The sequence below is a fragment of the Schistocerca piceifrons genome, chromosome 5 (genome assembly GCF_021461385.2).
Source record: "Schistocerca piceifrons isolate TAMUIC-IGC-003096 chromosome 5, iqSchPice1.1, whole genome shotgun sequence".
Lineage (NCBI taxonomy): Eukaryota > Metazoa > Arthropoda > Insecta > Orthoptera > Acrididae > Schistocerca > Schistocerca piceifrons.
This window is the reverse complement of record NC_060142.1, coordinates 492129411-492145374: the sequence shown is the minus strand read 5'-3', so window position 1 is coordinate 492145374 and position 15964 is coordinate 492129411. Positions and strand designations below refer to the sequence as shown.

Here is a 15964-nt window from a genome sequence, read left to right as displayed (position 1 = left end):
TATGTGAGCCTTATAGTCGTTACGTAATCGTGCAACTAACAAGCAAGAATGTACAAATACAACACTGTGTCGTCTGTTCACTATAACAATGCATTCGTAATTTCTGTTTAAAAATGTTCCCTAGGTTCTACACTGGATATTTAACTTCAAACATAGTTGTATGTTAACAGTTTCTTAAGTCTGACACAGCATACTAGTAATGTAAAGTGAAAAGTTATATGGCAAAGACAAAGTTAAAAAGCAGATTATCTTTCAATAAACGGTTTTACATGTGAAATGTGGTGTAAACCTTTACTCTTCCTAGTACGCAGAGTTTCAACTTCAACGCAATTATCATGTTTTATACGTCGGTAAGGAATGCTAAAATTTTTCTCAAGGTTAGCGTCTATGTTATTTTTCTCAGAGCCAGCGGGCGCACGCGGCTGCCTGCTGTGCGAGTCATTGTCTGTCTCTTTGTTGGCGTGCGTTGTTATTGGAATTAGGAGACCTAACTTCTAGAAATTCGCCTTGCCGAGAGGGCCCAGCTCTGTTAGAATACCGCCAGTTCTGATGAAATTCAGGTCTGTCGTTACGAACATATCATCTGTCGTCATGTCGGTAGATTCCGTAGTTTCTTCCTTGTCCGTCACGTGGTGGAGAATTTCTCCCTGAATCGTGACTGTGCGCCGAACTGTTGCGTCTGAAGTTATTCTGCCTCCCTTGATAATAATTGTTTTGGTTCCCATATTGTCTGTTTCTCTGATTGTCTCTGTGATAGTCATTACTACGGAAATGCGATCTTTCTCTGTAACTACTATTACCTTGCCAGTGGTTGTCATGTGGGTGGTGTCTGTTTTGGTCACGATTTGCGTTGTAAGAATAGACTTGTCGTGTCCAGTTATTGTTTCTGTCGTCACGGAATTGTGACGGATGTGACCTGTAGTGATTGTTTTCCTGTTTTCGCATCCCACAACTGTCTGTGTCGATTTCTAATTCTTGTAACAGTCCCTGAAAAGCCTCAATGTCATCTTTGCAACGTCCTGCTAAAATAATATGTCGTAAATGTTCAGGCAATTTGAGTAAGCAAATGCGAATGAGTTCTGAGGGGCTGTATGGGTTTGAAAGATATTGATTCTTATGCAACATGTCTTCAAAATATTTGACAAGACTGGAAAATTCAGATTGTTCAAAGTGTTTCATCATTATGATGCCATGTTTTACTCGGTCTTGTGTGGCTTGAGACCAATATGCTGAGAGGAAGGCATGGTAAAATTCTCCTTCACTGTGGCAATCGTGAATGACCGATCGCATTCTTACAGCTGGTTCATTCTCTAAGTAGCCACACATAAATTCTAATCTGTGTTCCAACGACCAGTTGGGAGGAAAACAATGAGAGAATTGATGGAGCCATGCTTGTGGATGAATGTCGTTGCCAGAATTCTTAAATGTTTTGAATTTACGTGTAGTAATGAACAGCTTATAGTCAAAATCATCATGTCGGCGAGTCGCATATCGGTCATTGTTAGGTCGTGTCGGCCGTTCCATCTCAAAATTCGGTGCACATTGCCAATTTCTTTCATAACTTCCGAAATGCCCTGTGTTATTATTTTGTGGTTGTTCCGTATTTCTATGTCCCTCTTTCCGTATTGGAGCGCGAGTGTCCTCTGAAATACGTAATTCTTGTATTACCTGCGTCAACTGATCTTGTACTTCCCGGATTTCTCTTTTGTACTGTGTATTAATTTGATTTTGATTTTGTTTGAATTTTCTTATTTGTTCATACTCTTCTGTGTCAGTGAAAGCTACGGGTCTTGTGTCATTCAGATCATCATTTACCTTTGTAGATAAGTTAGTGACCTGATCCGAAAGTTCGGCTACTTTCTCCGATAGTGTACTTATTTCCTCCATGTGTCTTTCTGAACCAATTTTCAGGGTATCTACTGTGTCCTTTAAGTTTTCCTGAGTTCTTGCAAGTTGCGTAACCGAATCGGTAGATGCAACTGAGTCAATTTTAGCTTGCAAGGTCTCATGATTTTCATGAACAATAGTTTGCAGTTCTTTTATGGCTGCTTCGTGATTCTGTAATACATTTTCATGACGCGAAAAAATAGGTTGGAAATGCTCACAGATTTGTGTTTTTACGTCATTACAGACCTTTTGACATTTCGATTCGATGTTATGTAACTCTGTGGTTAAATCTTCACGTGTTTGTTCAAGTGTAGTGTCTAACTTTTGAAGATTTTGTTCCACTGTGTCTAACTTTTTGAGATTTTGTTCCACTGTGTCTAACTTTTTGAGATTTTGTTCCACTGTGTCTAACTTTTTGAGGTTTTGTTCCACTGTGTCTAACTTTTTGAGGTTTTGTTCCACTGTGTCTAACTTTTTGAGATTTTGTCCCATTTGTCTCTGATTTTGTTCCATTTGTTGCATTAATTGCAATAATAATGTATTAGTGTCTGGAATCTGTTTCTCTACGCTTTTCGGCAGTGCATTGGCACCAGCAACATTCACATTTTGACAAGCAGAAAATGCGTCTTGACTTATTTGAGAAAACGGTGAGGACGCAAAACCTGAATCTACAGTATTTGCGAAATTGTGTCCTGTCATTTCAGATTCCTGAGGCGAGCTGTTGCCGACCGATCGATCGATAATGCTTCCCTGTTCACTACCTGTTTCACTGTCTACACCACTGTTTGCAGCCCGCTCCATTTCCCTATGCACAATTACCAAATTACTACTTTGAACATCAGTTAATTCATTACTCGGTGGCGCTAACACACTGCTTTCATTTTCACTGTCATTTCTCAGTTTACTTTGGAGCCTAGTATTACGTTTTTCACACGCCATTATTGTCACAATATTTCACACGACAACACAGAAAAGCACAATTTGAAGAGCAAAAATAAGAGAACACATTAACGTAACACTGAAAATAATATCTAGTTAATTGCAGCTGCGAAATACTTGGTGCAAATCTACATGCATGCCACAACTGTTTTACTGTACAACAATGAAAGACTGCAACTACAAAGGAGATTTTCTCTACAATTACGAGCTAGCAATAAACAAAATCTACACTAATTACACAAACTACAACAAAAAATCAGAAGATTCCAGTGAGGTATCCTCGGCTAAGGGTCGACATATGAAACGTCCCCTTTTGAAGAATTATACATGACTGTGCTTAAACTGACACACAATATTTTGTTAGCGCAACGCAATCTGATTTTCAATAATCCCTACAAAAGAATGGGCCCTGACTAACATTAAACTATACCTTTCACAAATCACTTACCTCACAAAAATCTTCGCTACTCAAGCTACTGCAATACAGCGAGCGCCACTACTGCCAGCTAAATAAAAGATTCAAACTATGGAAGGCACTAACTACTGATAGGGATAGTTAGCAAATGAAAGATATTAATAGAGAACAAACAATGTATTTACCTTGATATCATCATATATAAATATAGCAGTTCATGACAAATTTCAAAACTCTGCCATCTCTCTCCCCACATCCACCACTGCCGGCGGCTCACCTCCAACTGAGCAACACTACGCGCTGTTCACATCCAGCTGCCGCTGCCCAACACTACAATGGCGAGTATTACAACAATGCAAAGCAGCCACAGACTGCACACAGCACAGCCAGTGATTTTCATACAGAGGTGGCGTTACCAATAAAAAAACCTAAACAGCCTACTTACAACATCTGCGCCGTGAGTTTTAATAGTCCCACTGGACAGAGAACGGCAAGAAAATGGTTGTCTCCTTTTAAGGAAGGTTGTTTTGATTTTAGTGAGCCTCCAAATTTAGGAAGATCTTCGGAGTTCGATGAAGCTCCTCTAAATGCATTAATCCACATTAATCCATGTCAGTGTTCTCGAGAGCTGGCAAATATGATAAACTGTGATCATTCCAGCATCGTGCGACTTTTGCATTTAATGGGGAAGGTTCAAAAATCAGGTGTATGGGTACCGTATGCTCTAAGCCAAAATCGCAAAAATATCGCGCATCAACAACAGATAACGATATGCAACTGGTGGAACAGCGACGGTGTGGTGTACTACGATTTGCTTTCCCGAGGTGTAACCATCACTGCTGACATTTGGTATCAACAACTGTGATGTCTCGCAGACGTAATCCAGGAACAACGACAAAGAAGATTTCGTGAAGTGAGGCCACTCCACGATAACACCAATCTGCTAAATTGACAAAAAACACTATACGGGAGTTGGGTTGGAAAGTCATTTCGCACCCACGTTATTCACCTGATCCTGAGCCCACAGATTGTCACCTTTTCCGCTTTTTATTGAACAGCCTTGAAGGAACTTCCTTACCGGATGAAAATGCCCTTCGCACATAGCTCGACGAGTTCTTCGCCTCAAAACCAAGCGATTTTTACAGTAGCTGTATCTAAAAGTTACCCCACCATTGGCAGACTGTTGAAAATAGTGAAGAATATACATGGTCATTTTTTCCAACAGGTCCAAACGCTACGGATTGATCGATGAGAGGATGTTGTTGTTGTGGTCTTCAGTCCAGAGACTGGTTTGATGCAGCTCTCCATGCTACTGCAACCAACATTATTCTGAATCTGCTTAGTGTATTCATATCTTTGTCTCCCTCTACGATTTTTACCCTCCACGCTGCCATCCAATACTAAATTGGTGATCCCTTGATGGCTCAGAATATGCCCTACCAACCGATCCCTTCTTCTAGTCAAGTTGTGCCACAAATTTCTCTTCTCCCCAGTTCTGTTCAGTACCACCTCATTAGTTATGTGATCTACCCATCTAATCTTCAGCATTCTTCTGTAGCACCACATTTCGAAAGCTTCTATTATCTTCGTGTCCCAACTATTTATCGTCCACGTTTCACTTCCATACATGACCACACTCCATATAAATACTTTCAGAAGCGACTTCCTGACACTTAAATCTATACTATGTTAAAAAATTTCTCTTCTTCAGAAACGCTTTCCCTGCCATTGTCAGTCTACATTTTATATCCTCTCTACTTCGACAATCATCAGTCATTTTGCTCCCCAAATAGCAAAACACCTTTACTACTTTAAGTGTCTCATTTCCTAATCTAATTCCCTCAGCATCACCCGACTTAGTTCGACTGCATTCCATTATCCTCGTTTTGCTTTTGTTGATGTTCATCTTATATCCTCCTTTCAAGACACTGTCCATTCCGTTCAACTGCTCTTCCAAGTCCTTTGCTGTCTCTGATAGAATTACAATGTCATCGGCGAACCTCAAAGCTTTAATTTCTTCTCCATGGATTTTAATTCCTACTCCAAATTTTTCTTTTATTTCCTTTACTACTTGCTCAATATACAGATTGAATAACATCGTGGATAGGCTACAACCTTGTCTCACTCCCTTCCCAACCACTGCTTCCCTTCCGTGTCCCTCGACTCTTTTAACTGCCATCTGGTTTCTGTACAAATTGTAAATAGCCTTTCGCTCTCTGTATTTTACCCCTGCCACCTTCAGAATTTAAAGAGAGTATTCCAGTCAAAATTGTCAAAAGCTTTCTCTAAGTCTACAAATGCTAGAAACGTAGGTTTGCCTTTCCTGAATCTATCTTCTACGATAAGTCGTAGGGTCAGTATTGCCTCACGTGTTCCAACATTTCTATGGAATCCAAACTGATCTTCCCCGAGGTCGGCTTCTACCAGTTTTTCCAATAGTATCTAAAGAATGCGCGTTAGTATTTTGCATCCGTGACTTATCAAAGTGATAGTTCGGTAATTTTCACATCTGTCAACACCTCCTTTCCTTGCGATTGGAATTATTATATTCTTCTTGAAGTCTGAGGTTATTTCGCCTGTCTCACACATCTTGCTCACCAGATGGTAGAATTTTGTCAGGGCTGGCTCTCCCAAGGCTATTAGTAGTTCTAATGGAATGTTGTCTACTCCCGGGGCCTTGTTTCGGCTTAGGTGTTTCAGTGCTCTGTCAAACTCTTCACGCAGTATCACATCTCCCATTTAATATTCATCTACATTCTCTTCCATTTCCATGATATTGTCCTCAAGTACATCGCCCTCGTACAGACCCTCGATATACTCCTTCCACCTTTCTGCTTTCTCTTCTTGCCCGCATCTCGTGGTCGTGCGGTAGCGTTCTCGCTTCCCACGCCCGAGTTCCCGGGTTCGATTCCCGGCGGGGTCAGGGATTTTCTCTGCCTCGTGATGGCTGGGTATTGTGTGATGTCCTTAGGTTAGTTAGGTTTAAGTAGTTCTAAGTTCTAGGGGACTGATGACCATAGATGTTAAGTCCCATAGTGCTCAGAGCCATTGAGCCATTTCTCCTCTTTGCTTAGAACTGGGTTTCCATCTGAGCTCTTGATATTCATACAAGTGGTTCTCTTTTCTCCCAAGGTCTTTTTATTTTTCCTGTAGGCGGTATCTATCTTAACCCTATTGAGATATGCCTCTACACCTTATATTTGCCCTCTAGCCATCCCTGCTTAGCCATTTTGCACTTCCTGTCGATCTCATTTTTGAGACGTTTGTATTCCTTTTTGCATGCTTCATTTACTGCATTTTTATATTTTCTCCTTTCATCAATTAAATTCAATATATCTTCTGTTATCCAAGGATTTCTACGAGCCACCGTCTCTTTACCTACTTGATCCTCTGTTGCCTTCACTATTTCATTCCTCAAAGCTACCCATTCTTCTTCTACTGTATTTCTTTCCCCCATTCCTGTCAATCGTTCCTGAATCTCTGTACAACCTCTGGTTCTGTCAGTTGTTCCAGGTCCCATCTCCTTAAATTCCCACCTTTTTGCAGCTTCTTCAGTTTTAATCTACAGTTCATAACCAATAGATTGTGGTCTGAGTCCACATCTGCCCCTGGAAATGTCTTACAATTTAAAACCAGGTTCTTAAACCTCTGTCTTACCATTATATAAACTATCTGAGACCTTCCATTATCTCCAGGCCTCTTCCATGTATACAACCTTCCTTTATGATTCTTGAACCAAGTGTTAGCTATGATTAAGTTACGCTCTGTGCAAAATTCTACCAGGCGGCTTCCTCTTTCATTTCTTACCCCCATTCCATATTCACTTATTACATTTCCTTCTCATCCTTTTGGTACTATCGAATTCCAGTCACCCATGACTATTAAATTTTCATCTGCCTTGACTATCTGAATAATTTCTTTTACCTCATCATACATTTCATCAATCTCTTCATCATCTGCGGAGCTAGCTGGCATATAAACTTTTACTGCTGTGGTAGGCGTGGGCTTGGTGTCTATCTTGGCCACAATAATGCGTTCACTATGCTGTTTGTAGTAGCTTACCCGCACTCCTATTTTTTTATTCTTTATTAAACCTATTCCTGCATTACCCTTATTTTAAATTTGTATTTATAATCATGTAGTCACCTGAGCAGAAGTCTCGTTCCTCCTGCAACAGAACTTCACTAATTCCCACTATATCTAAGTTTAACCTATCCATTTCCCTTTTTAAATTTTCTAACCTACCTGCCCGATTAAGGGATTTGACATTCCACGCTCCGACCCGTAGAACGCCAGTTTTCTTTCTCCTGATAACAACGTCCTCATGAGTAGTCCGCGCCCGGAGATCCGAATGGGGGACTATTTTACCTCCGGAATATTTTACCCAAGAGGATGCCTTCATCATTTAACCATACAGTAAAGCTGCGTGCCGTCGGGAAAAATTACGACTCTAGTTTGCTTTAAGCCGTTCGCAGTACCAGCACAGCAAGGCCGTTTTGGTTAGTGTTACAAGGCCAGATCAGTCAATCATCCAGTCTGTTGACCCTGCAACTACTGAAAAGGCTGCTGGCCCTCTTCAGGACCCACACGTTTGTCTGGCCTCTCAACAGATACCCCTCCGTTGTGGTTGCACGTACGGTACGGCTATCTGTGTCGCTGAGGCACGCAAGCCTCCTCACCAATGCCAAGGTTCATGGTTCATGGGGGAGGCGATGAGAGGACACGGAACAAAAAAGATGTAATAAACGTATGTCCGGAAATGCATGGTGCCCATGCTAGAGGCCATTTATTCAATCATACTTTGTTACAGGGTCTGCTCTGTACCGTGCAGCCGCAGTTACAGTATGCATGGTTTCCTCCCAGAGAGTGGTACTGTTCCTCATACGTCATGCCCTAGCGCCCTACCTGCCATAGTGATTGGTAATGTTGTGTCTGAGTCACTTCTCTTGCTGACACACCTAGTAGCGAATGTGGTATAGCGTTGTACGCAATGGTTCCGCATTCGAATCGACAGCTTGACGACATGGTTGTTTCTTAAAGAAAGGCAAATGGCAATGAGCGGCGTGCAGCAAAATTGTATCAGGAGACCTATCCCCGCCGACAACCACCTCAAAATTCAATGTTTGCAACAGTGTTTCGCCGTTTATCTAGACAGGGACGTTTCAGGAAGCAGGAAGTCATGAAGGACGTACCTGAAATGTGCAGACACCATACTTGGAGGAAAATTTGATGAACACTGTGAAAGGCGAGCGCCGTGTCAGTACCAAGCAGTTGTACTGCCAGTACAAAGTAAGTCAGACGACTGTGTGAAATTTTCTTCATGACAATTTTTACTATCCTTATCACTTACAGGGTATGCAAGACTTAGTGGCGACGGACTTTCCACATCGGGAGCAGTTTTGTTATTGGTTACTTCAATAGACAACCACGATTCCAGGATTGGTGTCATCCATCCTATTCACAGATGAGGCCATCTTTACGCATAGTGGTATCTTCAGTTTTTATAACAGTCATCTGTGGGATAGTATGCAGAACCCCCATGGTATGATGACAGCGAATCATCAGCATCGGTGCAACCGAAATGTGTGAGTCGGGATAATTGGCGACCCTATTTTGGGACCAAGTCTTCCTTCCACGCGGCCTAAAAGGGCGCAACTATCGGCGTCTCTTGATGAATTTGCACCCCCTCTGGAAGTTAGTGCCATTGATGATTCGAACGGTTATTTGGCTGGTACATGATGGTGCTCCAGCCCACTTCGCCGTCAACGTCCGGACACATCTCAATCGTGCCATCCCTGGTCGATGGATCGGACGAAGGGGTCCACTTGCTTGGCCTGCTCATTCACCAGATCTCAACCCCTGCGATTTCTGTTATGGGGCCCTCTCAAAAGTATCGTGTACGCAGAGCCCATTCCAGATATGGAGACACTAGAGCAGCGTATGCATGCTGCCTTTGATACTGTTCGGATGCAGCCTGGCCGATGTGAACGTGTGAGACAGAACATGCTACAGCGGGTTCATGCGTGCGTTGAGGCACATGTAAATCATTTTCAACACATACTATAACTGTGGCTGCATGGTACAGTGCGTATTAGACCGCAGTCTCTGTAGCAAATTATGATTGAATTAATGGTCTTCAGCATGGGAACAATATATTTCCGGACGTAAGTTTATCAGACCTTTTTTGTTCTGTATCCTCTCATCGATTAGTCCCTAGAGCTTGTTCAAAAAATGTTCAAATGTGTGTGAAATCGTATAGGACTTCACTGCTAAGGTCATCAGTCCCTAAGCTTACACACTACTTAACCTAAATTATCCTAAGGACAAACACACACACCCATGCCCGAGGGAGGACTCGAACCTCCGCCGAGACCAGCCGCACAGTCCATGACTGCAGCGCCTCAGACCGCTCAGCTAATCCCGCGCGGCCCTAGAGTTTGTAAAAGGTGGAAGAAATCACCCTGTATTATTGATGACTAAAGGCTACGTTGTGTGTATCTGTTTTACTTAATAAGGAAAAACGCTACGAACTTACACACCAACCCAGTAAGATGCAATACATCGGCTGAAGTGATTCCAAATGCCTCAGTACTTTGTAGAATATTTCCTTGCATTCTGACATGGGAAGTTTCACGATACGACGTACAGTGTCCTATCGAGAACACAATATGTAGATGTGTGAAATGTGTGGGGGTATTGCACGTAATCAGATTTCATGTCCAACTTGCAGGTATATCAGACTGCTGACTAACGTCCTCGACTGGCAGAAACAGCAACAGATGCAACAACAACAGCAGCAGCCCCAAAAGTACTTCCACAACAACAACCACAACAACAGCAGCAACGGGCTGCAACACCACATGCACAACGGGGGCAGGCATCGCGACGTGGGGGTGCAGCCGCTGGTGAAGCGGGAAGTGGGGACCGCAGCGAGTGTCCTCAAGAGGGAGCACAACCACGGCCACGGCACCAATGGGCTACTCGTTCTCACCACGCCCGCCATCAAGGTCGAGAGGGACGAGGACGACGAGGATGACAACAGGTAACTATAAAAAACTGCGCACTCTTTTCAGTTTCCTTCATGGTGCGCAGCAGTCTTAAAGAGGCGTGTGACAGAAAGGTTAGTGTGAACAGATTTCCACTTACGAGGTGAACATGGCAAGCATCATCACCCGATTTGCCAGGAACCTTGCTCAGTGTAAGGGGAGTCAAACTAAGTGGAGATTTGCCTCGGCTAAGACTGTTGAAACACGTGAGGACTGTTGGAACACGTGAGGCAATACTGACCTTACGACTTATCTTAGAAGAAAGATTAAGGAAAGGCAAACCTACGTTTCTAGCATTTGTAGACTTAGAGAAAGCTTTTGACAATGTTGACTGGAATACTCTCTTTAAATTCTGAAGGTGGCAGGGGTAAAATACAGAGAGCGAAAGGCTATTTACAATTTGTAAAGGAACCAGATGGCAGTTACGAGAGTCGAGGGACATGAATGGGAAGCAGTTGTTGGGAAGGGAGTGAGACAGGGTTGTAGCCTCTCCACGATGTTAATCAATGTGTATATTGAGCAAGCAGTAAAGGAAACAAAAGAAAAATTCGGAGTAGGTATTAAAATCCACGGAGAAGAAATAAAAACTTTGAGGTTCGCCGATGACATTGTAATTCTGTCAGAGACAGCAAAGGACTTGGAAGAGCAGTTGAACGGAATGGACAGTGTCTTGAAAGGAGGATATAAGATGAAATCCAAGAAAAGCAAAACGAGGATAATGGAATGCAGTCGAATTAAGTCAGGTGATGCTGAGGGAATTAGATTATGAAATGAGACACTTAAAGTAGTAAAGGAGTTTTGCTATTTGGGGATCAAAATAACTTGGTTCAAATGGTTCAAATGGATCTGAGCACTATGGAATTTAACAGCTGAGGTCATCAGTCCCCTAGGAACTTAGAACTAATTAAACCTAACTAACCTAAGGACATCACACACCGTAGCGGTCGCGCGGTTCCAGACTGAAGCGCCTAGAACCGCATGGCCACTGCGGCCGGCATCAAAATAACTGATGATGGTCGAAGTAGAGAGGATATAAAATGTAGACTGGAAATGGCAAGGAAAGCATTTCTGAATAAGAGAAATTTGTTAACATCGAGTATAGATTTAAGTGTCAGGAAGTCGTTTCTGAAAGTATTTGTATGGGGTGTAGCCATGTATGGAACTGAAACATGGACGATAAATAGTTTGGACAAGAAGATAATAGAAGCTTTCGAAATGTGGTGCTACAGAAGAATGCTGAAAATTAGATGGGTAGATAACTAACGAGGAGGTATTGAATAGAATTGGGGGGAAGAGGAGTTTGTGGCACAACTTGACAAGAAGAAGGGACCGGTTGGTAGGACATGTTCTGAGTCATCAAGGGATCACAAATTTAGCATTGGAGGGCAGCTTGGAGGGTAAAAATCGTAGAGGGAGACCAAGAGATGAACACACTAAGCAGATTCAGAAGGATGTAGGTTGCAGTAAGTACTGGGAGACGAAGAAGTTTGCACAGGATAGAGTAGCATGGAGAGCTGCATGAAACCAGTCTCTGGACTGAAGACAACAACAACAACAACAGGTCTGTTGATATTTTTAATAACATCGGGAACCCGGTATATCGATATTTAAAACGTATCATTATTGGCTCTCAATACATCGAAAAGTATCGATATGTCGACGGAATAAGTATGGACGTAGCTGCCTATAAAAATATCAGCTGCACGTTGTAAATACACTGCCGGTTTTAGAGCTGTTTATTGTAGTACTGATTAATTAAAAGATATTCTGCACATCAACAAGCTAGCAGCTTGCCTATCCCCCTTAAAGCAACAATTGAAAGGAAAACGACGCACGTTCACAATTGGCGATAAGAACTTTGCTAACAGTAGTAACTGCATGTAAGTGGCACAATAAAAGATGTAAGATGGTTCCATCATTCGGTTTCTGTCACATAACGGATTCATCTGGAACACTTCATGTCGACTCCCCTGTTTTTTTCATTTCTGCCAACGCCGGCGACCTAACAGTTGTAGTGTCAAAGTTGCATGGTGAAGCTAAACGTTTCAGTTTCTGTCGGTATTTTTTATATCGGAATGTTCTACTACAATTTCGAAACAACTTCATATATTTACCGAAAATTGTGAAAAAATAACACAAAATAAAAATATCGGCACTTGATATTACCATTTTGATATCGATATGTGGGGAGAAAAAATATCACAGGTATATGTCTATACTTTCTGGATAAAGTGTCACTGTACTGATATATCGATATTTTATCAACGGCTGTAGCCTCGGCTTATCCGCAGATATTCAACCGTTTCTAAAAAATAAATAAATAAATAAATAAATATGAGCGTCTTCAAGGTATTTTAGAGGCATTTTATGTGCCTTTTAGTGAGAGATCTAGTCAGACGACATGGTGGCTTCGTGGTTAGCGTCGCGTCTTTTTAACTTTCCGCCCCGTCTTCGAAACGCGATTGTTGTTTTTATTAATTTCATTTAATTTTATAGTTTATTGTTTTCATCCACCTACCCATGTTCGTACAAGATTACTACATGAATGTTTCTTATCAAACTAGGGGATGCAAGGGCGTTGTATTAATTGTAAAATTACAACTGGATTGCACAGTAAATGCACCCATTTATTACATACTACAAGGATTGGAACATAAATAGTGACAACTATTTATTCACAACCGATACAAAAGAGTTACATGATTGCACCTGTCACTGCCCTTCAAAGTAGACACCAGCGTTTTATAGGACCCGTTGCCAGAGATGTGGAAGACATAGTATACCGTTAGCGGAGCCTGTTCTGTTGATGATGCGACTGGAGGGTCTACTGCCTGTCGAATCTCTGGAACAGTTTTGAAGCGAATACCACGAAGTGGTTCCTTCATCTTCGGAATCAAACAATGTCACAAGGACTTAAGTCCGGGGAGTATGGTCGATGGTACAGTACTTCCCAGTCCCATCGAGCGAAAAGAGCAGCCACCGCTTGCGCTGTATGTGCCCGCGCATTGTCGTGCAAAATTATGGGTGGGTTGCGCAGAACGTGTCGCCGCTTCTTTCGCAAAGCTGGTCGCAGGTGATGCTCCAAAAACGAACAGTAATACGACTTAAGTCCTTGTGACTTTGATTTTATTCCGAAGATGAAGGAACCACTTCGTGGCATTCGCTTCAGAACTGTTCCAGAGTTTCGGCATTCAGTAAACCGCTCCATTCGCACCATCAACAGAACAGGTTCTGCTAACGGTATATTACGCCTTCCACATCGCTGGCAACGGGTTCTACATAACGCTGGTGACTACTCTGAAGGACAGTAACAGGTGCAAACATGTAACTCTTTTGTATCGGTTGTGAATAAATAGTTGCCACTATTTAAGTTCCAACCCTCGAATATGTGTGTATGATACGTTGAGGGATTACAATCTTTTTTAAATTCTCATATTGTGCTATTTCATTGTCAAGTCAATTCTTATATTAATTCTTGCATTTTATTCATGTGTTTATTCTTCAGGAAGATATGGTGCATTCCCTTGGATGATACCGATCGTAGAAACATTCGGAACACTGAACTCCAAACAACATGAACACAGCGCGAAGACAGGTTTGCAACAGTGACATTTCTTCGTATGAATTCCACTCTGGAAAGAAACAACGTCAACATTAGTGAAGATTTAGCGCGTTGGCAATCGTTTTGCGATAAACCAAGTATAATGAATCACTTTTCCGGAAACTGACGCTTGCAATTGATTAAGAATTAAGATACACTACAGGAATTTTACCGAAGACAGTTTAATTTTTTCTTTTTTTCTTTTAGTCATTCATCAGATGTACAATTAGTAGACGAATAAGGACAACGTTATATCAGTATTCACCGGAAAAATTGCTTGGTAATCTTCTACAGGAAAAACAAAAGGTAAAAATTGGGTTTCGATCACGAGGCGCAAAATTAAAATCCCACAACGCTAACCGCAGTCCCACCGTTTCGCCAGATCTCGTGCTGTAAAAGGCATATAAAGTACTTGGAAAATATTCGAAAATTTTGACAGTTGTTTTTTTTTCAGAAACGGTCGACTATCTACGAATCAGTGGAGACATGCGTTCGTTTATTTTGACCACTCTTCTATTGAGCAGTTTACGGTACTTGCCGTGTTTTCCTCGTTGGTCACAATTACAGCAATTTTTAATACATCGTGACATTTGAAAATGTTACGACAGACTGGAAATGGACAACGGATGTCCTGCAGTAGTTTATTATTTGTCTCCGCCCGCCCCCCCCCCCCCCCCGTTATTTTAACTCCTACCTTAGGCACGAAAATAGTGCCCCTTTCGACAGGTTTCTAAAAAAATGGTTCAAATGGCTCTGAGCACTATGGGATTTAACATCTCAGGTCATCAGTCCCCCAGAACTTAGAACTGCTTAAACCCAACTAACCTAAGGACATCACACACATCCATGGCCGAGGCAGGATTCGAACCTGCGACCGTAGCGGTCGCGCGGTTCCAGACTAAAGCGCCTAGAACCGCTCGGCCACCAACGGCCAGCTCGACAGGTTTCTGTCATATGTGCTGATCAGCCAAAATACTACTGCCACTGCTACGGTCGCAGGTTCAAATCGTGCCTCGGGCATGGATGTGTGTGATGACCTTAGGTTAGTTAGGTGTAAGTAGTCCTAAGTTCTAGGGGACTGATGACCACAGATGTTAAGTCCCATAGTGCTCAGAGCCATTTGAACCATTTTTTGAACTACTGCCACTGCCCATCGCAAGACTAGATTGGCGCCTCGTGCCACTGCAATCTAGCGACTATACGTATCGTAAATAGCGAAATCTACCAACGTAAACAGGTTATATACCTGGAAGAGGCCTGGACACAAAGGAAGGTTTTAAGTAAATTACATAATTGTTAAGACAGATATTACAAAACCAGATTTTAAACCGCAAAACGTTTCCACGGGCGGATGTGAACTGTGACCATAATTTATTGGTTATAAACTGCAAACTGAAAGTAAAGAAATTGCAAAAAGGTAGAAAATTTCGAGAAGAGACCTGGCTAAGCTGAAAGAACTAGAAGTTGTTGAGAATTTCAAAGAGATGATTAGGCAACGATTGACTGAAATAAAGGTAAGATATACAACAATAGACGATAGGTTAGCCTTGAGAGACTAATTAGTGAAGGCAGCAGAGGATCAAATGAGCGAAAGGACAAATCCCAGTAGCAATCCTTGGATAACGCACGACATACTGAATCTAACTGACGAAAAGAGAAAATATAAAAATGCAACAAATGAAGCTGGCGGAAGGGAATAAGTACACTCCTGGAAATGGAAAAAAGAACACATTGACACCAGTGTGTCAGACCCACCATACTTGCTTCGGACACTGCGAGAGGGCTGTACAAGCAATGATCACACGCACGGCACAGCGGACACACCAGGAACCGCGGTGTTGGCCGTCGAATGGCGCTAGCTGCGCAGCATTTGTGCACCGCCGCATGTCAGTGTCAGCCAGTTTGCCGTGGCATACGGAGCTCCATCGCAGTCTTTAACACTGGTAGCATGCCGCGACAGCGTGGACGTGAACCGTATGTGCAGTTGACGGACTTTGAGCGAGGGCGTATAGTGTGCATGCGCGAGGCCGAATTGCTCAACACGTGGGGCGTGAGGTCTCCACAGTACATCGATGT

General features: G+C 42.4%; 1 protein-coding gene across 1 annotated transcript in view; it reads left to right on the top strand.

Annotated features, from left to right (window-relative positions):
• Window positions 1–15964, top strand: part of LOC124799101 — an 80135-nt gene that overhangs the window by 19371 nt on the left and 44800 nt on the right. Inside the window, exon 2 of the mRNA XM_047262640.1 lies at window positions 9972–10283. Coding sequence (XP_047118596.1) covers window positions 9972–10283 — 312 coding nt within the window. The remainder of the gene's footprint in view (window positions 1–9971; window positions 10284–15964) is intronic.